The sequence below is a fragment of the Alligator mississippiensis genome, chromosome 10 (genome assembly GCF_030867095.1).
Source record: "Alligator mississippiensis isolate rAllMis1 chromosome 10, rAllMis1, whole genome shotgun sequence".
Classification (NCBI taxonomy): Eukaryota; Metazoa; Chordata; order Crocodylia; family Alligatoridae; genus Alligator; species Alligator mississippiensis.
The window spans coordinates 21,614,839-21,641,643 of record NC_081833.1 but is presented as its reverse complement, the minus strand read 5'-3'; the positions used below and the strand labels follow the sequence as shown (position 1 = coordinate 21,641,643).

The 26,805-nt window shown below is 44.8% G+C and overlaps 1 protein-coding gene across 1 annotated transcript; it reads left to right on the top strand.

Annotated features, from left to right (window-relative positions):
• TMEM233 (transmembrane protein 233) lies at positions 1-22,679 on the top strand. Its single transcript, XM_059713549.1, has 3 exons — positions 1-243; positions 11,185-11,319; positions 20,870-22,679. Exons 1-3 carry the CDS (start codon positions 55-57, stop codon positions 20,879-20,881), a joined length of 336 nt encoding a protein of 111 aa, XP_059569532.1. The 5' UTR covers positions 1-54; the 3' UTR covers positions 20,882-22,679.
• The last annotated feature ends 4,126 nt before the right edge of the window (positions 22,680-26,805 follow it).

Here is a 26,805-nt window from a genome sequence, read left to right as displayed (position 1 = left end):
GCTGAGGTCGCGTCTGCCCCGAGCCCCGCGCACAGCGCCCGGCCCGCCGCGCCCATGTCGGCCGCCGCCGCCGGCTCCGACCTGAAGCGGGCCCTGGACAGCAGCCCCGAGACCAACCTGGCGGGCGAGCTGCCTGAGCCGCCGCCCGAGCCCATGCCCAAGAACTACCTGCTGCTCTCCATCTTCTCCTGCTTCTGCCCCTCCTACCCCATCAACATCGTGGCCTTCGTCTACTCCGTCATGGTGAGTCCCGGGGCTGGCCGGCCGGCCGGCCGCGTGCGCCCCCGCCCCGACGGCGCACTGCCGCGGGGAGCGCGCTCCTGCCCCGGCCCCGGCCCCGGCCCCGGCCCCGCGCGCGGCTCCTGGGCCGCCCGATCCGTCTCGCCCTGCGGGAGGAGGGATTGTCGCCCCAGCAGCAAATGTGTCCCGTCCCGTCCCGGCCCGGCCCGACCCGACCCGTCCCGTCGCCGGCCCCAAGCGCGGGGCGCGGGGCGGGTTGGTGGGTGCCCCGGTTACCCGCGACACTGGAAGGAACCGGGTGGTCCTGACTCCAAAATCAACCTTGAACTTCCTTTGCCTGAGGGGAGCCAGCTTTCCCCCACCAAGGCCAGGGTGGTGCTTGTGCTGCTGTGAAGGGGCAGGAGGGCAGAGGAAGACGAGATGTCTCAGTGACTAGGGCCAGCCCCTTGGAGGACTTTGAATGCCAGAAGAGAGACCTTGAACTGGGCTCTGGGGCCAAGGAGAGGTCTTAGGGGGAGAGTGAAAAGGATGTGTTCACACAGCCGCCCCTTGTGTGAGCAGAGCCAGGTTTCCCTCCCCAAGGCAAGGGAGCTTTGTCTTGCACTTGCCAGTTTCCCTGCTCCTGACAATTTTAGGGGGGAACCTGAAACATCACCTCCAACTTTCCCCCTTCCCAGCTGCTGCATGTCGGTCTGAAAAGGGGTTAGAGCAGGTGAGCACTCAGGGCTGTGCCCTTTGGCCTACTAGCTGAGCCACCATTTTGCCTTAGAGAACTAGGATCGAGTCTGCGTCCCCGATGTCGGGAACCGAAGAACCAAATCGCTCTTTCTACTCAAATGCACAGAGAAGTCCCGCCTGGGATGTTCCTGCTGTGCCAGCACATGGGAGTAAAGGTTTCTGGATGCCTACCTATCTAGTTATATTCATGACCCACCTCACTGTGGGCTCTTGAGTGCTTTCCAAACACTTAAAATACTTTCTCTCCTCCCTTCCCACCCTCTAGGAGAAATAGCTTCTTTTAGAGGTGTTTTAGTTTGTGTTTCTCTAGGAAAAGCTCAGGAAGAGAAAGCCAAGTTAAAAGCCGTTTCCATTAAGTTCTGAGTGGAGTTGATCCTGCGATCCTTCATTTCCCTCATGCAAGGGAAGCCAGCCACGGATGCAAGGAAGGTTGTCTTGCGCTTAACGCTGGTTTCCCTGCTCCTGTTCTGAAGGGGCAGGAAGGCAGAGGAAAACGTGATCTCAGTGACTAGGGCCAGCCCCATGGGGGACTTTGGATGTCAGGAGAGACACCTGGAATTGGGCTGTGGGGCCAATGAGAAGCATTAGGGGGAGAAAGAAAAGGAATGTGTTCGTAGCCACCTGTGCTGATAGGCAGGGGCTGCTGTTTTGTACTATTTGGAGCACTTTGGGATATTTATGTAGCAAGTAACAATACACAAGTTTGGAGGTCACAGATGCACAAATCTCCAGAGCCAGAACTGAGCGGGGCAGGTGGGGTGCACGTTCTGGTGGATCACGGTGAGAACTGGGTGCTTTTTGCCCCTTAACATTTCAGGCATCCAGTAGCAGAAGGAATCCAGGGACTGCAGACTGACTAACAATGTGAGGACAGATGTCCTGGATCGTGGGGGTTGTGACTGAGGAAACAAGTTTTTTTCTAAGAGCTCTCCTCTTCTTACCAGCATCAGCCCAGACCTGCCAAGATGTTTTTTTTTTTTTATCCAGCTGTCCTTATGGCCATGGGGAACCTGGGAGATGGTGCTGCTCACACTTGACAGAAAGGAGGTGGAGATTTATAGACTTAAGAAAGTTACAAAGTGTTGTGTCCTGAATCTTGAAGTGTTTTTTTCCATCAGTTTTATTGGCAGTCCTACTAACAATTAAATTCCCTATTCAGTAAAGTACTTAAGCACTTTCCTACCTTTAATGTACATGAACAAAGTTAGACATGTGCCTAAGTACCTCATTGGATCAGCCAAAACCATTAAGAGATAATAGTGTCTGTCATAAATCAGCATTTCAACATAGTGTTCTCCTCCTGCTAAATAAATACAAACTGAAATATTTATCAGACAAAATATGGAGAGAAAGATGAGGCAAGCCTGGCCTTTGTTAGCCTGTTATCCTAATGATAAAGGTTATAGCAATTAACCACATCTGTTAGATCAACTAATTCCATATTGCAGAAATTTAATCTGATGTGCATTTGCATATGAAAGTGAAAACTGTGAAGCAGAATCCTGAACAGATGTGTTTTTTGCTTCACCCATTTACATTCCATAGATGTGATTTTTAGCAGTAAATACTGGCTTTTCTGACAGTCTGACACTATTTTTTCCATTGTAATATGTAAAGCGCGGATACTTTGAATTCTTTTTCAGTAACACATGAAAATCATTGTACTAAGTTCACTGATTCAAAACCAGCTGGTCTGTACAAACTTTTGTGTAAGCAGATCGTTGCTAACTGAAGTAGCCCCATTGATTTCACCAAGACTATTTGGGTAATTACTTGTCTGGATAATGGCTGCAGAATTGGGTCTCAATTTATTAAAACTGATATGACCCAGGCTGTCAGTAAGCTACTATTGTTTAAGGACTGAAGGACATGAAAAGATGAACCTTGCATCTTTGTCTGATAGGCTAAAAAGCTAAGTAAAAAAATAACTCAATCTATATACTAATATAATTACACATAGACAAAATGTAATAAAACACAGTAGTCTAAAACTTATCAGTAACCACATTTGGACACCAACATGCATGCTTAATATGAACATTAATTCAAATAACATTTCCAAGGTGTTCCTGATGGACAAATTTTGCAGAGATGCAGGGCATTGGCTGTTGTTACATTTCCCTTTTTCTTTGTTTTTGACAATCTCATGCTACACACCCTCTTTCTTGATTGAAGGCAGTTTGGTTAGATGGTTTCTAGTGTCCTTTTCATCTGTGAACATTTTGGATGTCATATCAATATAAAATAATAATTCACTATGATGGTTTGTAAATGCCTGTTTGCTGCAATCTCAAAATTGTGTTTTCACCAAGGCCAATGGAATTGCACACATGTAACAGCTGAGGGCAGAAACTGGCTCATCAGTTCCCCTGGTGATCCTTACAACAGTTTTCTCCCCATATGGAGAGGTCTTTATCCACAGCTCAGTTTAAAATCACATGGGCTTTTAAAGGCAGGCTCAAATAATTGTCTCTATGAGATATATAGAAACCATTGTGGGAAGAGCACTTCCTGAATGCTGAACACTCCTGGGCAGCTTTTAACCACCCACTCCCTAAAGAAAAAAAGTTCTTTACTTCTGCATGAAAGTCCTTTGTCTCCACATCATCCTCATTCTGAACCACTCCCTTCTCACACCAATAATCTGCCCAAGTTTCTCTGAAGCAAACCTATTACCACCCGATAGACCCGATAGACTCGTAAGTGCTTCTTCCAGAACTTGCACCCCATTCTGCACTGGAACGTTATTTTGCTTGCACATTCATGTCTTCTGGAATCTAAATCCTTTGTTTTCCAGGATATTTTGCAAAATCCCTACAGATTTATATTCATACCCAGTAAAGTGTTGTGCAGTGTTCCTTATAGAAGGTACTTGGCTGCCCAGGCTGTAGAGATAATCAGACACCTTGCTGTTACAGAGAATGCTACAGAGTTGTTGCTAGTAGGGATGGTGACATGCCCACTTCCAGTATGGGCCAGATTCTGCTCCCAGAAAAGTTAATAGCAAAACTCCCACTGACTCCAACAGGGGCAGGCTCGGGCTCAGTCTCCATTTGTGTCACATCCTTCCAAAGTGCTGCTCAAATGCTGACAACCAAAATGCTATTCACAAGAAATGCATCATCTCTTGGGCTCTAACTGACCCTGGGAATTAAATGACAGACTTGTTTTCAAGCTCCTTCTGTCTCTCATGTTGCCCTCTATAATTTCTGCTCTCTTTCCCTTGATCTCCCTGATTTCACTTCACCCTTTCTCAAGTTTAGAGGCCTCAGGCTTAGCCATTTTAGGCCATATTTCCTTTGCTGCAGTTGAGAACAGATTCTACCTACCCACACTTTTTTTTCTCTTTTCCTTACTTCCTGCCTCTCTCATTAAGAGACAAGAAATCAGGGACTTCTCTTTCTCTTGCTTATGGCATAAAAACCAGGGGAACAGTCAAGAAAATTGAAAGACAATACACTGAAAACTAATACAAGCAAAACCTTTTCTCCCTGGAGCCCAGGAGGGTGATGTAGTCCTGTAGTGCTAGACACGCTTTCTTTTGCATAAGCCATTAAACTGAGGTCCAAGAGAGCTGAGGTCATTGAGGGTTCCTTGGCACTTTGCATACGGAGATCTGTTTACCCCAGTGTCCTTTCCAAAATTCTTCCTTGGATAATTATGTTCTCCCCACCTGACTTGCTCTGGTTTTCCAGGGGGGATATTGTATACTTGTTTCTCTTCTGCTTCTGCTGTTCTGTTGTATGGCTTTACTATATTAACTATTTGATATACCCCACCACAGAGGCAGATCATAGTGCTCTCAAAAAAAGGATTTTTCAGTATCTTTTAATACCTTCAGAAGGGGTGTTGTATTTTTAGTTAGATGTGAACAGGCTCCTGGGATGAAAGGCACTGCAAAAGGGCAAAGTGAATGGATGTATTGTTATCCTCTACTATCTTCCTCAGTTTCCACTCTGTTCACTGTGAGCCTGATCCTGATCCCACTGACTTCAGTTAAAAGACTTGCACTGATTTCACTGAGCTCTGGGTCAGATTCTGCTCAGACTCCAGTGTCCAAACACCTTTGTTAATTTTGTGCCTGCCCTGTTTCCACTGAAGCCTGGTAAACCTCATATTGACTTTAGATGGAACAAGATTTGGCTCTTTCATGCATATTTCCACTTGGCATTTCTGGTTAATGCCCTTTGTTAGTTTTTGGCAATGCCCCTTCAGCCCTTTGAGTTGAGAGACCGGTGGGGCAATATGACCACTTCTGCCTGGTTTTACTTGTTCTAGAATTCAGGGTCTCAGGTTCACAATGGCAATTCAATTCAGGACACAACTGGCTTCACCTTGTTTGAATGTCTGCTAGTTTTCTTGAGCAGAGGCATTACGGCAAGACTTTGGAAGAAGTGGAAGTGCAAAATGGTGCAACATGTCCTTTGCAGCTTGTCCTTCCCTTTCTCGGTGTTCAAAAAAGCTGCTTAAAAAGCATTTGTCCTGGTCAGCTTTAGGCATATTTGCTAATGTTTCCCTACACTTGTGTTACCTCCAGGTAAAAAGTATATTCAGAAATAACAAAATGACTAAAAAAAGAGGGATATAGCTGACTGTGTTCTGGGGTGCCTACAGCCTTGTACAGGGGAACATACAGGGGACTGCTGTTACGGTAACTAAATTGAATTCAATAAATAAATAAGTAAATAACATTGATCTGCTCTTGGCTTTGGCCACCAGAGGTGTTTGTTTTCTTAAACAAAATATGCAATTCATCCCTGGAAACATACTTTTCAGGAAGCCCTGTTGCCTTTCAGGACTATAAGAAGAGAAGCTCCTTTACAAGAGTAGGTTGGGAATTTTGCAGCAAGCTATTTTTCTTTCAGGAAATTCCCATCTGTGAAAACGAATATAATTCACAGGAACACATGGATGTCAGTTAAGTTTAAGGGGAAAAAAATTAAAAGAAAGTCATAAAGCAGTTCAAGTTAAAGTGTCGTGCTTTAACATTTTCAGAATAGAGCATTTTGACTTTTCATTACAAACATGATTTTTCACTTTTGACTTGTCCAAAACTAAAGGCAAAATCCTAATGAAATTTTCTTCCTGACCCCTAACAAACCTGGGGCAGGAATTTTGTTCTGAAGAAAATGTTGAAGTGTTTTGTTTTCATTCCAGAACGGGAGGATAGGGGGAAATTGAACTCACAGGATCTCCCACTAAATGGAAAATCCGATTCCTGCTCAGCTTTATTCCTTCTGCTTGCACTAGCCCTTGCTCAGAAACAAATCACCAGCCACAATTTAAGTCAGGAAGTTACAGAAATTTATTTATTCTCCATAACTTAATTTCATTGAGCTCAAGAAAGTTATACCAGGGATGGATTTGCCCCATGAAACCCTGGATGTTCCTTAATAAACAGAACATATACAGTGTCTGGCAAATGATACCCCTTATTACAGTCTGTTGGTCTTCCTCTGATGCTGACTGCTAATAAACAGATCTAAGATTAAGAATCAGGTCTTTAGGGAACAAAAGCTATGCAGTAATATTTGGTGTCCTCTCAGTTTCAAATGCACTTTCATGGTCTGCATAGCCTTGGTATGTAACAGCAGGAAAGCTACCTATCAAAAGTATATGATTTATATTAACTGAAATACTTTTTTGATACTGTGCCACATAAATATATTCACAAATAAGTCTGAAGGTTAAGAGTTTGTATCAGTAAATCAAGGGTAAAAGTATTATCAAAAATGGAAAAGCATTAGAAGAATGTGAAATTCAAAGTTACAGTTAAACACAAATGTTTGAAAGTAGGTAAGTACACAGGAGTAGCCTTCTACTAGCCTTAACTGGGACCACTAGCAGCATCTTGAGAACCCCCCTCCCCAAAATTCTGAGATGTCTTATCCATCCTTATTATCAGTGGCCACAAAGATGTATTTGTCTTGTGGTTACAGCAATTACAGCTTTCTTTATTAGTATGTACAGTCCACAGAAACAGATATACCAGGTGTCCTGGTGCTTTACAGATTCCCAGTTCTGTAGATAGGATGCTAAAGACCATCATTCTGTGCTCTTCCTTGAGAGCCTGATCCAAAGCTCACTGATGCCAGTGTAATCATTTCTCGTGTTGCTACTGTTTTTACTGGACAGGTCCTAAATTTCATAGGTCACAACAATAACCTAGGTATCATTAGGCACAGACTTGTGTTTCTTCAGGCTAGACATGGAATTAAAGCACTCACTTAAACCAGCAGAGGTTAGCATGGTGCTATGCTATCAGACTTAGTATGAGAGATGTATGTATAAAGACTTGCTATTGTGGCAAAATATGTTTAAGGCACCGTAGCTGAGCCAGGAAAACTCTGTAAATCACCCCATCAGATTTCATAAGGGTCATCATGGGTGGCAGTAGTCATTAGGAAACTCACTGGATTTCACAGTACCTCATTCAGCAATGAATCTCTCCTTTAATATACTTTTCAGTATCTCCATTTTGGGCCTATGCACTAGACCGTACTAAGGTCTTTCAAATAAATTTTCATCTGAAGTCTCCCAAATGAGGCATTTTGTAAATAGGACATAGCATAGAGCATTGAAAGAATTTTCAAACTGTAAAGAACAACTGCTTTATTTCCTTTGTCACACTGGTTTCTTTAGGACAATTTGCTAGGAAAACCTCAAATTAAGTGAAAAATATTGGCTGCTGGCCACAAAACACATATGAGAATGGAGCACTTTTGTTGACTGTTTTACTCTGTAGAGAGAGTAGAATTGGACTTTTAGCACGAAAAAAGGGCAAAACTGGGCCTTTAAACTCAACTGTATATGTTATTATCACCTGTGTTAATTTTCTTCCTGCTGTCCATAGCATGTAAGCCCTGCATGCTGCATATGTCTTGAATGTCAGTAAATAATAAAAAATCAAGTTGTGACTAATTTGGTTGCTCCAGGAAATACAGCAGGTAATCCCATTTTGTGATCTGACAAAGAAATCTGAACCTGTTTCCATGCCATCATGCTCCCCTAAATTTTCAAGCTAATCCTTCCAATGGATGAATTTTAAGAATAGTTACCAAATGCCATTTGCCTCATATAAATCAGAATATATAGGTTGTCCATATCAGAGTGCTTGTAAAAGATGCAATCTAGTACAAAAAAGATTTAACTCAGGGAATGCCTATGGACTATTTTCTAGAGATGGCTCAGACTTAGGTGTTCACAATGGCCCCTTCTGGCCTTATAGTTTATGACATTTACTATAGAATAGTTGCTATATATAGTTATGTAAGCATATACTTGAAGATATGCACTCATACAAATGCCAGATTAATTTTAGGGTGCTGTTCTCAGAACACTGTGTATGCTGCACACCTACACATTTATATTATAATGATAATTAATAATATAAAATGCTTTACAAAAATCTAAACAGGCAAAGTCCCTGCCCAGTGATCGTTCATACAGTAAGTGTCTTTACTGTGTTTTTTTTCATTAACAAGGAACTAATAATCAAGTCTTCAAAATTTGGTTTTGAAAAATAAACACTGGAAAAAAATGGGAAATGAACTAGGTCCATTTACAGACCTCGCAGTGACATTCATCTCACTTGCTCATATGCTTACTTACAGCACATATATTCTTCATGCTCCTGGTTTTCTGTTCTTGGCTTTTATAGGGTAAGTTGCTTTGTGTCTTTTATAAGGTAAGTTGCTTTGTGAAGGGGATCACCCGGCCTGACAGGATGCAGGACTACCAGGGTAAGGGCGATCATATGCCTATAGTTGGCGAAGACCTGGTGAGAGAATAGCTTGAGAGGCTGGACATCCACAACTCAGTTGGCCTGGATGGAGTGCACCCAAGAGTGCTAAAAGAGTTGGGTGACATCATAACATGACCAATGGTGAGGCTATTTCAGAACTTGTGGCGCTTGAGAGAGGTTCCTGAAGATTGGAAGAGGGCCAATGTGGTGCCTCTCTTCAGGAAAGGAAGGAAGGAAGACCCAGGGAACTACAGGCCAATCAATTTGACCTCAGTCCCTGGAAAGATCTTAGAAAAAATCATCAAAGAAACCATCAGCAACAGGCTAACAGAAGGCAGCATTCTGAGAGATAGCAAACATGGCTTTGTTGTGGGTAGGTCTTGCCTGACCAACCTCATTTCCTTCTATGACCAGGGAATGCATCACCTGGACAAAGGAAAAGAGTTTGATGCCATATATTTAGATTTCAAAAAAGCCTTTGACTTGGTCTCCCATGATGTCCTCATGGTAAAATTGGGGAACTGCGGCATCGACAACCTTACGGTCTCATGGCTAGAGAAGTGGCTCTGTTGTCAGACCCAAAAAGCGATAGTCAATGGAACCGAGTCAACATGGCGCGTGTTGACCAGTGGCATCCCCGAGGGCTCAGTACTTGGATCAATACTCTTTAATATATTAATAAATTATCTGGATTTGGGTATCAAAAGCAGACAACAAGTTTGCAGACAACACCGAATTATGGGGAAGTGCAGTCACTCTAGAGGATAGGCTGACAATTCAGGCCAACCTGAACAGGCTCACAAGGTGGGCAGATCAAAACATGATGACATTCAACATAGAGAAGTGCAAGATGTTCCACCTTGGAAGAAAAAACCCACATCATATTTATAGACTTGGCAGTGTTACACTCACTAGCATCACAACCAAAAGAGATTTGGGGGTCATGATTGACCACAAGATGAACATGAGCTACCAATGTGATGCCACAGCCGGCAAAGCAAATAAAACTGGCTTGCATCTACTGATGCATCTCAAGCAAGACCCAAGAAGTCATCCTCTCACTTTACTCAGCCTTTGTGAAGCCGCAGCTGGAGTACTGCATCCAGTTCTGGGCCCCACACTTTAGAAAGGATGTGGAGAAGCTTGAGAGAGTCCAGAGGAGAGCCATGCGCATGATTAGAGGTCAAGGGAACAGGTCTTATGAGGAGAGGTTGAGAGGCATGGGACTCCAGCCTGGAGAAGTGAAGACTCAGGGGTGACTTGGTGGCAGCCTATAAGTATATAAGAGATGTGCATCAGGAACTGGGAGAACATCTGTTCACCAGGGCATCCCGAGAGAAAACAAGGTCAAATGGTCACAAACAGCTGGAAGACCATTTTACACTGGACATAAGGAAAAACTTCTTTACCATCTGAGTCTCCAGGGTCTGGAATAGATTCCCCTCAGAAGTGGTGCAAGCACCTACCCTGGATACCTTTAAGAAACACTTGGATGCTTATCTTGTTGGAGTGATCTGGCCCCAGCTGACTTTCTGCCCCTCGGGCAGGGGACTGGACCCAATGATCTCACAAGGTCCTTTCCAGCCCTAATGCCTATGAAATCTATGAAATCTATGTGTGTGCGTGCATGGGCGACTGGTGCCACCTTAATCGGGGGGGTGCCCTGCAGCCAATCTCACCAACCAGAGTGGGGGAGTCCCCCCACAGCCAAATGTGCCAACCTGGAAGCATCCACGGCGCTCCCAAAAGTGACCGCAGTGCTTCATCTGGCACTCCCACTCCCCGGCCAGTGCTCACAGTGTGGGGGGAACTGGTGCTCCCGTCTGCCCGTCACCTATGCAGGGAGTGTGGCCTGTCAAGGGATGCACCAGCGCTCTTAGGGGGTGCACATGCACCCTTGTGCACCCCCTACACATTGTCACTATGTGCATGCATGTGCGTATGGTTGCACACAGTGTGGGAATGAGGATGCAAACAATAAATGAGAGGGGTTGGTTTTCTTTAGCTTTTGTATTTATTTTGTTGACAATGAAGCAATTCAATTTCTGCTCCACTGAATGAAATCAAAATTGACATAAAACTGCAAAAGAAAAAAATTCTAGGAAGATGCAAGTCACTAGCTCACAGCAATGAGTGTGATTAGAGTTGAATTGACACTCTTCCTGTTGATAACTATAGTAGAACTACTTGTATAAGCAGCATGAGAAACATTTGTAGAATCATGACCTAAAGTAGCAAAGAGTGAGTCCTGAAAATGAGTTAACATAGAAGTTGAAAATCATACTCCTTAGTAACTTAACCCTTACTATAAGTATATATTTATAAAGTAAAGCTCTGTTTTCTGGAGTCTTTTGTGTGTTGCAAAATTGCAAGGAATTAAATTACTGGTGAAACCAATTGAAGTGGGGTATATTTTTGTTTACCAATACTGTAGTCACAAACTCTCTGTTTCTGTTCTGCAGGCTTTAAATAGTTATAATCAAGGAGACATAGATGGATCAAAAAGACTAGGTCGCAATGCACTCTGGGTTGCTGTTGCATCAATTATCATTGGCCTTGTGATCATTGGAATCTTTTGTGTAGTTCATTTCACAACGGTAAGTAAAATGTGATCAATTCCATGCCAAGTAGTTTTTGCTTGAACAAGGGGCTCCGTTATAAAAGAGAAACGATTATCATATTTGCCTAATGTTAAAATTCAAGGATTCACTTTCATATCCTACAAGAGCAAACTTTATACTGTTTTGTTTATAGATGTAAAGGAGGTATTGTTACCTATGGATTACAGCAGAGGACTGGGTATTAGGAACACGGAGTTTTCTATTGACCTTTTCAACACAATCACTGTTTAGTCTTGGGAAAGTCATTTTATACTCCCTTTATCTGTTTCCCTCTCTGTAAAATGAAATCCATGGAGATTCTTAGGTGCAAGGCACTGCCACATATACATGCCAAATCTTAGTATGACAGTAAGCCCAGTATCTCTTTTCTACTAACAGGAAAATTCATGCAACTATCATTCATTATTTGATATTAATTAATAATAAGCATGCCAAAAGGCAACCACACCTTTGTCCAGATTATTATTTATACTAGAACCATTTTACATTGCTCTTGTAATATGAAAGAACCTTAAACTGCATCTAAATGATGTATATACACTGATTTAAAGACCCTTTATTTGCCAAATGGTGCAACATAGTAATTGAGAATCAGGCTTGTAATTTGTTTTATTTGGCTTCTTACGCACATTCATCTGGTGTTTGTACCCACCTGTCCATGGTGACATTTGTGCCTTTTTCCCAAAAGTTGACAGTTAATTGGGAACCGAGTAGTCTGTACCTTCAAGTGTACATCCTCATGTTTATCTTGTAGCACTGATTTCCATTTTCTGCCCTGTTCCCTGATTGCCAGGCATTGTTAGGTCCCTCTGCATGTACCCCACAAATCTTTTCTGGTTCTGATTAGCCTAGATGTTTTGGTCAATTGCAATTTTTGCAGCCTCACTGCTCACCTCCTCTTCAGATCACTAGTAATGACAGTTTTATTATAGATGTATGGGATGGCCCATATGGATCTTCTTTAAATGATGGAAAATTGACTCTTTATTCCTCCACTTTGTTTTTTGTTCTTCAGCCAGTTTCTAATCCATGACAGAACTTTCCCTCTTCCCCCATGACTACTAGGGCTTCTCACAGTGGATATAATTTGAAAATTAACATAGCCCATGATAAATTATAACATCTTGTCCTGCTTTATCCACTGGCTGACTCCCTCAAAGAATTCCAACATGCTGTTCTTTTATAGAAGCCAGGCTGATTTGTCCAAGTTGATTTGTCCAGGTGGATTTGTCAGCTTAAATGCTCTGTGGGCACATCTACACAAGACACTACATTGCCATAGCAATGAGCTACAGCAACATAACTCATCACTACAGCGATGTAGCATTGGTGGGCACAAACTGTGATACCAACGCTACGTAGCATCTAAAAATAACTGTGCGTCACCAGGACTGTGCAGTCCCTGTGGGTACTACACAGTCATTTAGTACTTGCTAAAGTACCAAATGTGCAGTACCAAATGTGCAGTCCCAGACATATGTAGACACGCCCATTATTTCCTAGGATCATCCCAAGCATTTTTAAAGGTGCATCCAATATTTGCTGCTCTCTGGTCCTGTAGACAATTTTAACAAATCCCTATTTTTAGTGGGCTCTCAGTCATTTATTTCCTAGGCTCAGATCCTTAAAGGTATTTAGGCACCCAATTCAGTGTCAAAACCAATGAGATGTAGGCACCTAAGTTCTTTTCAGGATCTGCACTTCACCATGGATTGGATAGGGACTTCTACTTTCTGGGTGGGATTTTCAAAGGAGCCTTTGGAATGTAAGTGCCTAACTGCATGGACTTCCATGGGATCAGGGCACCCAACTCCCTTTGCCCCCTTTGACATCTCCAGTCCAACCTGCCAGCACATTCTGTCATCTCTTCTTTGGACACCTTGGTCCCAAAATATAACCGGGCGCTCAATCCTGCCAGAGAGGGAGCAAGCCCTCCAGCTGGTGCCTGGTATGGAGCTAAAAAGAGCTTTACTGGTATACACACCAAGGCATCCTCAGCCACCTGGAAAGTCACAGAAATACAGGGCTATTGAGGGCAGAGAGAATGGAAACCACAGATGGGAAAGGGGTAAATATTCCTGCACAGCACAGAACAGTAGCAAGATTTCTACATTCAAGAACCCATAGGTCATAGGGTGTTTGGGGGAATTCCTTCTCAATACTGTAGGCCTTTCTGGCCATTCTGAACCATGGAATAAATGGGAAGGAAAAGGACGTGGCTGCTTATACTAGGGGTGGGCAAAATGTGGCCCACAGGCCGGATGCGGCCCTCCAAGCCATTCTACCCAGCCTGCAGGGCCCCTAAAAAATTTAGAAAATTAATATTAATCTGCCTTGGGCTGCCTGTCATGTGGCCCTCAGTGGTTGCCAAAACTCAGTAAGTGGCCCTCTGCCCAAAATAATTGCCTGCCCCTGGCTTATACAGTGCTTGGCACTTACAAGCACAATAGTTTGTCCTTCTCTGTGGCTGATGGAGTTCTTGCTAAGGAAAGTCAATGAGTGCGGGTTCTGGCTGCCAGAGGCCCTTGGAATTCTGTGCTTGGGGCCTGGTCACATCTGTGGATGAGCTCAAATATTGGACGTAGCTGGGAAGAATAATAGCACATGGCCAGGTGTGATAGCCACTTATGCACCAAAAGAAGTGCCAAGAGGTTGCTTTGAGGCAGACTACAGATAGATCATGGGGACTGGCGGTTTCAAGTAAAAAAATAGAAGAGTTCTCCATATTTCAGAGACTTCCTACCTTCTGAGGAACCCTTCTCCCTACATAGTTTTATTCAGTGCTGCAGGTGAATTTGGATGCACCAACAAGACAGGTACAGCTGGGAGGCCGGCCTTCAAATATGGAGGGCAATGTCTAGTGACTGTCTTCATAGCAGGGATTTGCTGAGTGGCTAGAGAAAATAATCAATGAACACATTTGTGCAGGCCCAGCAGGGGAAACGATGCTGAGGGGAAACCAGCACGGGTTTGTCACAGGTAGATCCTGCCTGACAAACCTTGTAGCCTTCTATGACCAGGTCACACACCTCCTGGATGCAGGAGCCAAGGCTGATGTCATCTTCCTGGGCTTAGGAAGGCCTTCGACACAGTTTCATACCCTATCCTCATTGGGAAGCTAGCAGGCTGCGGAGTAGATGCCTACCCGGTCAGGTGGGTGGCCAACTGGCTTAGGGACCGCACCCAGAGAGTGGTGGTGGATGGTTCCTTCTCGGCCTGCAATCTATGAATCTATGAATCCTGAGCCAAATTCTGGCTGTGAGCAAGCGTCACAGAGCACAATTTGGCCTTCTTTCTGTAGGAGTTGGATGTTCTGTCATGGAGGACAGACAGTTAAAAACACATATATTAAGTTGGGGGGTGGGGGTGTTAGCTGCCAAAGAAGATGGGAAAGAGCCTGCTTAAACATATTAATGTTTGCTAGGACACTGAAGTGTTTAATGTTATGGGATGCTGAAGCATGCTATAATTTGGCACTGCTGTGTTGCAACTGCCGTACCACAAACTGGCTGTGGGGTCAGTTCAGGTATACAGTACTAATAAGCCTCAAAGACAGAAAAAGTCAAGTGAACCTAGTGTTTAGTTTCACCTTTAAATTTGGTCTGAAATGTTGTTTATAAAATAAACACAGAGTAGTTAGAGCTCAGATGTTAGAAGAGTGGGTGTGTTGACAGGCTGAGCAGCAGTAGCCTTGGACAAAGAGCATCATGTTTAGAATCGATGATAAATGGATAATTTCAACACAGTATGGATTTGGGTCCTTAATTCCACTGGGAAAATTCTGTTGAGAATTAAAAATCTCATTTGTCCCATTCCATGTAGATTCTAAATTATTAGAGCTCTATTGAAATCAATGGACCCATACTAGCAAATATTTTATTGAAAAAGGAAAAAATGCACATTTTTCAACAGTTAAACTGATTGGTTTCTAGGGGTGGGGGTGAGTGGAATATTTTCAGTTTTGTTTGTATGATTTTTATACAATATAAGGGATGATCTTGCCTTGAGCAAGGAGGACTAGATGACTTTTACCTCCTTTCTAGCCCTATTTTTCTATGATTCTCTGATATCAGTGCCCACATTCCTGAAATTTCCTGTTGTAGAGATGCAAGTGTTTTCATGTTGTTATTTTTTCTATTAAATATTTTGTCCTTGAAATAAAGAAAAGATGAAAGTAAAGGAAAATGGAAAAACATGAGCAAATACAACTCAGGAGCCAGATTTGTAGATGATGGAAATTAACCTTTGGCAAGTGCACGGAAATTGGTGTAACGTACATGCCAAAGAAGAGGGTTGGAGCTGGAAAAAGCAAATAGCGGTTTCCTTTACACTTGGAAGTTGACTGAGTTGAGCAGAAGCAGGCCAAGCCAATGCTGACTCAGAAATGCAGTTAAGTGCAACCTAGTATATGCACCACTTTGGCTAACTATGCAAAGGGAAGACTTGTTTACTCCGTTCATGGAAACCTTGGCATGCCCTTGTCTATGTTTACAAGTCACTGCTGGTTGAGCTCCACAAATTACTGAATTCCCAAATGTTGATGAGGTCCAAAAGGAAGGTGAAAGGTAAAGAAGGCCGTTCTTTACACATGCTATAACTTTTACCCTATCCTTTCAGCTTTCTTTTCTGCTACACCCTGCCAGACACTCTGGTGGTATGTAACTTACACTTGCACTGCCTTGCTAAACTGTAACTTAAGACACCACGTACGTCACTGTGGAGCTTAGCCCCAAGTGCAAACTGAAAGGCATTTTAACTGTTGAGGCCTAAGGGGAAAAAGCTGTTTTTGCCCTGCAGGAGCAAACCTCCTTAGAGCTTGAAACAGAGCTGGGAATTGTAGACCTCGCTGTGCATTGAGCCCTAACTCTGTCTCCGGCTTGGTTGGAGTAAACAGCATGAATTCCCCTGCCTTCTGCTGAACAAAAAGACTGGCCTGATCTTTCCAGGCCTGCTCTAGTGCTCACTGAAGCTAGTGGCACTGCTTCCATTGACTTCACTGGGTACTGGCTCAGACTTCATGTCTCTTGCTAGTGTAGTCTAACACTGCTATAGTGAATAGGTGTTCCCATTTAGTTCCAAAACCTGCATTTTTGGAGGAGAGGGTCTTAAAATTCTATCACGCTGACAAGGGCAGGGTCTGTGCAGTGAGAGATTTCATCTCAGTCCCACGAGCTGCAAAAAGAAAACGGAACTCTTGATTCATGTTTCATTAATTGAACAAAGAAGAGTCCAGCCTTCCAACTTTTTTCCCTTAAAAGTGTATTTATTTATCATATTTACCACTGCACTCCAGAGGGAGCTGCACTCCCCAGTCCCTGGGCTGGATATGCTCCAAATCCCGTCAGTAGTCCAGGACTCTGTGCAGCTTTCCATTCTCTTTATTTTTTAAAACCATTTTGGTTGCCTCTAATGTGTGTGTGGGTGGTGATGAGGGTGCTGCTGGAAGTGGAGTTAGAGGTCAAATCAATTTTTCATTTCCATTAAGCATATGGGAAACATATCAGCTAAAGACCATGTTTCTAGTACAAGTCTCAGATGGGATTCAGTAGTCAAAGCAAGCTGGAATGAGTTAAATAGAAATGTGGGGAATGGCTAAGAGCTGATAGAGCAAAATAAAAACACTAGCTTTCCTGTGCAGCTTTCAACTCCAAAACACACACAGGATAAGTATGAGAAGAGGTGGCCAAAATACAGAAAGGAAAGGGATGCAAGTGGCTCCTACCAATGAACAAGTGCCCACAGCTGTTTTCATTCACATCAGCAGCTCACCCTTTTAGCTTATCATAAACCTAGATGCCAAAGGGAGGGTCGAGTTACCAGCTGGTAGATGCACACATGAGAGGGGTGGTTTGTATTCAGCTACTTTAGAATTTCATCCACACTGTTAGGATATTTTAATACTAGTTTAGAGGAGCATAAACTTTTGACTCCCTCTTTAATCTCAGCTTAGATAAAACCTCAGGCAAATCGCAGAGATTTCAAAAAGTAACCATAGCCAGTGGCCCTCAGGGAAAAGGTGGGATATGTCAGTTTACAAAGAATCAAAAATGCTAGCCCTCACTTGTTCACACTCCCAGGGATTTCAGTAATCTGTGGGCATTGTCGGCATTTATACACATGCTCTGGGAGGTGGGGGAGATTAAACTAAAGCTCGTTGAATGAACTTTAGTTAAAGCGCCCCTGCTGCCATTTTTCAGTGTGGGGACATTGATACATGTGACACTGGAGTCTGCGTGAGCAGTTATTACCACACTCCAGCAGACTTGATTAATTGAGTCTGCTGCAACATGTTGCAGTTACAGAGCAGCCTTGCTGCATGTGTATGCATGTGTATTCTGGGTGATTCTGTGTGGGATCATCCTCACAGGGAGGTTTGAGGGCAAGCATATATATACTGCACTAGGGGCAGGTTCACACTCATTTTTCTTATTAATTTAAAAATATCTATTTCAAAGGAAAAGATGTATGAGAATACTTTCAGCTTCTCCACCATCATTTAGCTGAGCGCTCAAGGCCCTTTACAATCACTAGCATATTAAGCCTTGTAATGATCCTGTGAGTCATTAAGGTATTGTATTCTTCATTTTACACAGGAAAAACTGAGGGTGGAGAGAGAATGTGAATTGTCCACTGTATGTCTGGAAGAGTCTGGATCAGCAGCCAGATCTTTTCACTCACCACTTCTGTCCTCAGACTGCTTGACTCAGCTTCCTTTGATATCAGTAGTGTCATTTTGATTAGGGCTGTCAATTAATCACAGTTAATGTGCACAATTAATATGTTAATCTGTTCTTGCATTAATTTTTTTAAAGCATTGATCGCGCATGTGGCTTTGGAGCCCGCACGCAGGCTCCGCTCTGCTGCCATCACCACCACCTCCCAGCCGCCCAGCAGGGCAGCAGTGGCAATGCAGAGGAGCCACAGGGCAGCCTGGGCATAGGGTCTGGGCTATTACAGCAGGGAGGATGGGGGCACACATAGACACAGAATTACACAAGCAGCCACACTCTGCACACGGTCAAGAATGTCGAGCAGCCTGTAGAGCAGTGCCCTGCTGGTAAGTCTGTGGAGGCAAGGGGCCTGGGGGAGGGAAGGGTCAGGGGAGGCAGATCAAGGTCCCCACAGTGAGGGAGGGAGTGGGGCAGGGGCAAGGGCAGGTGCTGGGGTCAATGGGACCCCAGGGCCAAGGCAGGTTGTGGGACGAAGCCACAGGCAGCTCATCCAGAGGCACGGGTGGGGGGTGCAGCTTCCCGCTGCTGCGTGTACCCCTGTTGGAGGCATGGGGTCACGTAGCCACCTGGATTTATGGGCAGAGGTGGACTATCCTCTGTGGGCTGGGACTCTGTGCCCTGCTGCCTGTGCCTCAGGAGCCGCACAATGCCACATTGTGCCTCTCACAGCTGGGCGGGCAGGAGACACGTGGCGCAGCCAGTGCACAGCTTCCAGGGCAAAGACAGCAGGGCACAGAGCCTCAGCCCACAGCAGCCAGTCCGCCTCCACCCCACACACAAATCTGGGGGGCACGTGCCCTACCATGCCTTCTCTGGGGGTGCGCACACCCCCCCATACCCCTGGACAAGCTGCCCATGGTGGGGAGCTGTGCCCCCGGATAAGCCGCCCACAGCTCCAACCCACAACCCACCCTGGCCCCAGGGCCCCACTCACCCCAGCCTCTGCCCTTGCCCCACTCCCTCTCTCACCATGGGGGTCTTGATCTGCCCCCCCCACCCCTTCCCTCCCCCATGCCCCTTTCCTCCACAGACTTACCAGCTGGTGTGTGTGTGTGTGTGTGTGTGTGTGTGTCTGCCCCTCACTCCAAAACCACAGCCCCATCCCCCCCCAGCCCTGCTGCTGTCCCTCACTCCTGACCCACAGTACCCCATATCCTGCCAGGGAGTGCAGGGACCCCCCCTTCCAGGCTCCAGACCCCGCACACCCACCCACCACAACCCCCCACATCTTCACAAATCCCACACACAGACCCCCACACCCACCCCCCAACCATACAAAGTACCTGCATAATTTTGCATAATTTTGAGTTTTTCTGCACATAATTTTGAGTTTTTAGCTGTGCAATTAAGATTGTAATTAATTGCAACTAATTATTTTAATTGCACAACTAATCACAATCAATTTTTTTAATTGTTTGATAGCCCTAATTTTGATGTTAGCTATCTAGACAATCTCGTTATATCATCCTCCAGTGTGCCTAAGGCAGGGGTGGAAAAGTCTGAGAGTTTCTCTTTATGGGGTTTTCCCCAGATTCTTGTGAAGGGATCAAAGGCCTGCCTGTTTTAAGAGAAGTCAGCGCTTCCCAGCATTGTCAACATTCAGACAAGGGCATGAGTAATACATTAAGGTAAAATTTGGCCCATGATATCCTACAAAGTGGTCTAGGGCTTTAGTAAGGGAGTGGTCTGGTATGTCTTACAGTCTGTCAGCTCTGCAGGCCAAACCTCTATGTAGAAAATGAGGCTGGCTGAAACTTTTACTGTTTAATCCAAATTAGGTGCAGCCCCACATGGCAGCTGACTGGGCATCCTTTGGCCACCATAGCAAAAACTCAGGGTCAAGTCTCTTAAGTCCTTGCTTGGTTAGGCCTGGTTCTGAGAGGTGCAGAGGATGCTCAAAATGCTGATGTAGGCAACCTGAGTAGAGGGTTACTTGACCAAGAACTGAATAAAAAATGAAAGCCCAGTTGTCTCCTATACCTGTGCATAGAGAAGACCCCCTGCACTTTCCATCCAGAAATGTATGTAGTCCTACAGCATTCCACAGGCACTCTGTGAGAGTTAATACAGTCTGAGGCTATATTTACTGTTTAGTGCAGGCCCCTGCTCCATGTTTTAGATCCCTCCTTATGGAGTTGCTAGAAGCAGCTGCTTGTCAAAGAAGCCATGAAAATTATCCAAAGCAGAAGAAGAGGTAGCAGCAGAGAGCCCAGCAGCCAAGGGCAGGCTCTTGATTATCTGTGTACTGCCAACAGTTCCCATGAGCTCTTAGAGCCACACCTGCTCCTGCTCTGGCAGACAGGTCTTTGACTCCAACACAAAGATCTGGGGGAAACTCCATAAAGGGAACCCCCCAAACTTTTCCACCTCTGCATCAACTACACAGTAGGAGGAGTCAGGCCCCAAATAAGCAGCTGAAGTACCCATAAAGCATTGCTGTCTGGCTGGTTCTTGCACTTTGAGGAGCCAGAGTTCCTGTTGTCTGTATGGAAATGTTGAACAACCCTTTAGCAATCATCAGACCATTTCCTGGCACTCAGGAGCTCATAGCCTGCATTGATTTAGGTAATTCAGATTAAAAATGCAGTCCTGACTGACAGTTGGCTGGTGCCAATAGAAACTTAATGCTTTGATTCAAAAGCTTATTGAACCACTAATCCAGTGGGATGTTTGTTTAATAGGAACAAGCACCATTAATAATGCATCCATTAGACCTGTAGAATGAATAATTTAAACTCAGTCAAACTCTACTCTTCCCCCGTCACTTAAAAATACGTATTTTTGTGCCATTTCAGGATGTTATCTGAAGACCAGGACTAAGCATGAAGAATACTGTCCTCTAAACCTCTGGGAATGAAAAGTGTGAAGAAAAAGAAGAAAAAGCCTTCATTCCAGACTTAGATTTTACCCTACAAGTCTCTCTCTAGAGGCAAGTTGCTGGTGGATGAGCTAATAGTCCAAAATTAGTGAATGAAAGCGGTGTGTCCACATGTGCAATGTATTTATTGACAAAAGAATTTCAGTCTAAATCAACACACACCCTCCTGTTCTAGTGTCCAATGAGTACTTGGCCTTTAACGACTGACTTCCCCTTCTCTTTTATTTAGAATGTATCCTGGATCCATGGATGTTTGCCGGCTGAACTTAGTGAAACAAAGCCAACTTGTCTATACTGTTTACAGTTTGTGATTTAGGTCCTAGTCCAAAGCCCACTGAAGTTAGTAGAAAGATCCCCATTGACTTTAGCAGGCTTTGGATTAGGCCCTTCAAGATTTGTATTATATTTTAAAACTGTCTCAGTGTATAGTAATCATAATAATAATGCATTTATGATAATTTTTACATGCCACAAATTCACCCTGAAACTGCAGCTATTTCCTTCTGAGATCCTGAGCTTTACACTCTTTCACTTTGGATTTTTCACCATCCAAAGGCTGATGTCAATCACTTGATCATTAAGGAATCTCTTGTTCCATGCAACAAATCTCAGAGTATTCTCCAAACAATCTTTCTGTTGTCCTCCGTTGCTCAGCCACCTCCCATTGGCCTCTGTCTGGCATCAAACTTGCACTGAGCTCATTTTCATCTTTAAATTTGTCCAGTCTGTGTATATAAGATCATTTTCTCTTCTTTTCTTTTGTCAAATGACCTGTATTTTAGTAATATGCTTCTCCATCCATTTTTACAGTGCCTCTAGCAAATTAGTTTGTTTCCTTGTACCTCACCTTGATAAATGTTTTTTGTTTCATTCACTATCTTGTCCTTCCATGAACAAAGAGAGAAATCCTACGACCCTTACTGATGCTGCAGACTTTCTTACTAATAACCCAATGACTGCTGAGTGCAGAACTACCCAAATACATAAGAGAACAGAATCTGCCTCATAGCTAATACAATTTCCTGGCATTTTACCAAAGCACAGAATGATAGTTACATTTTCTGAATTGAAAACTTGTTAAAATAACAAATGTGTTCTGTAACCAATATATTCTGTGCTCAAGATTAACATAATGGGCCAGATACTCCATTGATGTAGGCCATTGTTATTCCATAGACTTTTCATTATTATTACAACTTCAGTTTGCCTTGCATTTACACTGTTATAAATCAGGAATGACTGCACTGAAGTTAGTTGAATACTGCTGACTTTACAGGCCTACTTGTGGGGGAGAATTGTGCTTGCAATGAGTGCAAATAGGTTATCATGAGAATAATCTTCTGAACCTATACCTGTCAAAGTATATACACCTGGTAACAGAGTGTATATGCCAACAAAGTTGCGGTTTGTTCCTTTCTCCCAAATTGTGTTTTTCATTGAAGTCAGTAATACAAACTGTTCTTAAATTATGTTCTCCCAAATCTTTCGTGAGTCCCGTAAAACCAATTACTTTATTATTTACACTAGTAAATTTTCTCCAGCTGGGAGTTTTGCTGCTGACTTCAGTAAGACCAGGAGCTGGCCCATTCTGTGCACTTCCTAATGATGTTTGGACACTGGTTCATTGGTCTCAAATGTCTTGTGCGACTTTTTGTAGCTTGCATTATATCAGATGTAATAAAACTGTCATGGAGAGGCAAAATAAAATTGGTTTTAACTAATGTTCATTCAAGTGTGTGGGACGTGACTTTCCTAACATTTTAAGTCTCTCCTATTTTAGTGATTAATTTATTTTTCCAAGTCTATTTTAGAAAAATTCAAGTTTCAGTAGAAAGGGAATGGAACCAAGAAGGAAGCATTACCTGGTCTTGTCAGTAGCACACAAGTGATCCGGTGAGGAGAGCATTTAGTATTCTATGTTGACTGAGGATATAAATTTTAATCAGTATAAAATAATGTAGTAAAATAGCAATCCCAAAATTAACCAGAAAAGGCTAAACTCTGTTTTGACAAACTAGTTTAAGTTCAGGGCAAGTGCTGACTTGAGTCAAGTTACTCTGGTCTGGAGTAAGTGAGAGAATTCCTACCTTAGTTGCTTGTTCTTCCAAATTAACCAAAAGTCTCACACAATGGCAAGACTGAAAGACAGAAATATGTATTTTAAAAGCCTTGGGTCAGATCTTTTTCATTCTCACTGGTGTAAACCTGAAATAATTCCATTGGCTTAAATGGCATTGCAGTTGATTTCTCCAGTCTAACTTATACCAGCCAATGAAAATTAATATGTTCAGAAGTTTTACTGGCTGGCTGATCACAGTAGTTTTGCTAGCAGGCAGGGATGATCAGGCAGCAGTACTGGTGAACATGTCCAGGGAAAGTAAATAATAAGATAACTGCAGGAAGTCCCTGCAGAGGCAAGAGTACAGTCTCATTTGCACTGGTAAGCCAAAGTAAAGTCCATTACTCTATTCAGGACTTGTAGTTGTATAATGGAAATCAGAAACTGATCCTGTATTACAACTTCCTACAACATATGAAAATCCAGTATAGTGAATAATCTGAACTTCTGCTCTTGGCAGTGTAAGGACTTGTGGGTCAGATCTTCAAAAGTATTTAGACACCTGGGGCACATCCAGACGAGCAAGCACATGCCTGTTGCGGCATCTCAAAACAGTTTGAGATGCCACAAGAGGCATGCTGGGAATGAAGAAATTATCCCCGCACTGCGTATTTGCAGCATGGACTCTAATTTTGATACTGGGAAATCCCGGTATCAAAAATAATCCACTGAAGAAAAGCAACACAGGGCACGCTCCTGGAGCCTGCCCTGAGGCAACCAGAGGCTAAGTCCTCCAGAGAGATGTGTCCCCTGCCCGCCCCCTCACACAGCACACAGTCCCCCACCCCCTGCAGCAGCAGCAGCAGCAGCAGCTGTCGCTGTGCTCCTAGCTCACTACTGGCAGAGCACCCCCATGGTGCATCAAGGCCCCAGCTGCCTAAGACCTGGTACCACATGTGCCACATGGCACCATGCTGGTCTGGCCTGCTACCATGCACCCTCAGGCAAAACCGGGCTGCTCTTGCTGTCACCCAGGGTTCCAGCACTGCATGCAGGGGCCATGTACCTTTGGGCCAGGCCAGATCCTGCTTGCGTGGAACCAGTCCGGCCCGGGGCATGCGAAGCACTTGGAGGCAGGACCCAGCCCAGTCCAAGAGTACACAGCCCCTTGCATGCTGTGCCAGGACTCCGGGTGACAGCCTGAGTGATCCAATTTTGCCTGAGGGCATGTGCTAGCAAGTCGGGTTGGTGCAGTGCCATATGGCATAAGTCATGCCAGGTCCCAGGCAGCTGGGGCTGCACCACACCACACCGCAGGGGGGCTCTACCAGTAGTGGGCTATGTACACCAGGATGGCCGCTGCTGCTGCTGTTGCTGCAGTGGGGGCTGTACACTGTGTGGAGAGGTGGGCGGGGGGACGGGGAACTGACCCACCCCTCCCAAGCAGTCCCCTCCCACCCACACAGTCTCCCCCCACACTCACACAATCCCCCCACCCCCACAGTCCCTCCCACACCCACACAGTTCCCACACCCACAAACCACCCCCACAACTCCCCACCCACATACCCCACATCCACAAACCCCACACCCCCGAAGCCCCACACAAGCCCCATACCCTCCACAAACCCTACAACCACCCCTACATCCACCCACAAACCCCACCCCCACACACCCCTTCCCTCCAAACCCCACGTCCCCCCCATACATCTCACACCCTGCATGCCCAGCTGCCAAATGGGATGGGACAGGACCTGCTGGTGGGAGCCACACTGCAACCCTTCCTTGTGCCCACACCAGTGCTGGGCCATATGGCCCCAGCCTGGGGGGCTCCTAGTCCCAGAAACCACTTGGGTGTGTGATCGGTTGGGTGGCAAGGGGGAGGTGGCAGCAGGGGTGTGTGAGAGAGAGACAGATTGGGGGCGAGGGTAGGGGAACGCTTTGGGTAGGAGAGGCCACCAGAGCCAGTCTTAGAACTGCCACCCCCTAAAGCAGCCTGTGCAGGGGGAGACCAGCCTGGATGGGAAGGGGCTTGCCCAGCCCAGTCCCTGAGCCCTGGTTGAGGGTTTCCCAGGAACAGCATGGGGTCTGCTGGGGCCTGGGCACAGGTACAGGGCAGAATAATAAGGGCTGGCACTGCTCAGAGCCACAAAGCAGTGGGTGGAACAGCTGCAGCTGGACTCATGTCCTGGTGCTGGGCCAGAGCTGCAGCTGGGAGGGAGCTAGTGGGGGCAGACAGGGGCTGTGGGTTGGGAGTAAGGGGCAAGGGCAGGGGCAGGGCACTGGCATATCAGTGCTGCTCAGTGCCCCACATCCTGGTGAGCAAAGTGGGGGAGGGGCAGCTCTAATTTGTCTATGATAAAACAAAAGCAAATGCCAAAGTGTATAGGTACTTAGAATTCATTTTATTATGATGACAGAGGCACTAGTAGGCTTCCAAAATGCTTTAAAATTGTAAATATATCAATAAAACATTGCCCAACTGATCTCTCTATAGATAGTGGTGTTTCATTTTAATAGTGGAAGAACACAGATTTGAGGTATTTTAATGAGAGAATTTGGGTTTCTTATCAAAGAATTTGCAGGTTTTAAACAGGGAGCACCAGGATCTCTGCTGGTGATGCAAGTCACGAGACCCAGACAAAGAAGCCTACCCAGGGCCAGCACCAGGGACTCAGCTGGAGGACAGACGAGGTGGCTGACCTGGCCATTTGGGGCCAAGAGGACACATTTTGGTAATTCAAAGTGGGCCACTGCAATAAGCATATCTTCCGGATAATAGCTGTACAGATGGTAGAGCGGGAGCACAAGAAGATATGACAGCAGTGCCACCTGAAGGCCAACTGTGCAGCCATGGCCCACTGACAGCTGGCCCAGAGGTGCAGGAGGCTCTGCTGCAGTGCCTATACCATAGCCAAGGCAGCCATGCAGTCCCCGTCCAGGTCTGGCAGGCACACAGTTATAGGGCTGCAGGTCCAAGAGGGCAGATGCTGTTGCAGATGGCAGGTCACAGCCAGGCAGCAGCCCCCACTGCCAGACTGCTGCAGGCCACTCTAGCTTAGGGCTGCTTCAACAGTCCAGCTGGCACAAGAGGCTAGTGTGCCCAGATACCAACTGGCTGGGCCTCAGAAGCTCCTGAGGGCAAGTAGCCTTGAACTGCTTGCCAGGGCAGCTTTTTATACTGCTGGAGCCAGCACAAGTGCTGGCACCAGCCTCTAGGTCCCCCTAGCTGAAGATCCAGGAGGAGCTGGGCAGGGTCAGTTTGCCCCAAGTGGAACAATTTGCCCCCACCAAAGAGCATGTTCAGGCACGTGTGCTGAGGCACAAATCTCTGGCACAAATTTGTTCTGCTGCTATTTGAGCTGGCATGTGCCTGCACGTGTGGACATGTTCCTTAAACTGTAGCGATGTGTCTAAGGGGATTTTCAAAGTGCTTAATCTGAAATCAAAGGGAGTTAGATACGTAACTTACTTAGGTGCTTTTGAAATTCCTACTATGTACCTATCTGCATCTGTAGGCATTTTAGTGCCTTTGAAATCTGGCATTAATTTAACTGAAAATTGCATCTTCCTTTCTTCATTGGTTTTGAAGATAAATGTTGCTGATTTAAAGCATTATTGAGTTGTATAAAAATAGACTTTTACTTTAGACCACTAAAGTCTTATGAAAGAGAAACTTAGTAGTTCTTCTAATGTTCTTTAGTGATTTTATGTCATGGCTAATCTTGGTTTTGTTTTACTAATGTACTCATATCAGTGCTTTTTGTTTATTCACATATGTTCAATAAGACTGTC

What these genes read in the sequence shown, in the direction of transcription:
- TMEM233 (XM_059713549.1), top strand. Translation starts at nt 55, where the DNA reads ATGTCGGCCGCCGCCGCCGGCTCCGACCTGAAGCGGGCCCTGGACAGC. An exon ending in CCTTCGTCTACTCCGTCATG is followed by an intron (nt 244 to 11,184) that starts GTGAGTCCCGGG and finishes TCTGTTCTGCAG; the next exon opens with GCTTTAAATAGTTATAATCA.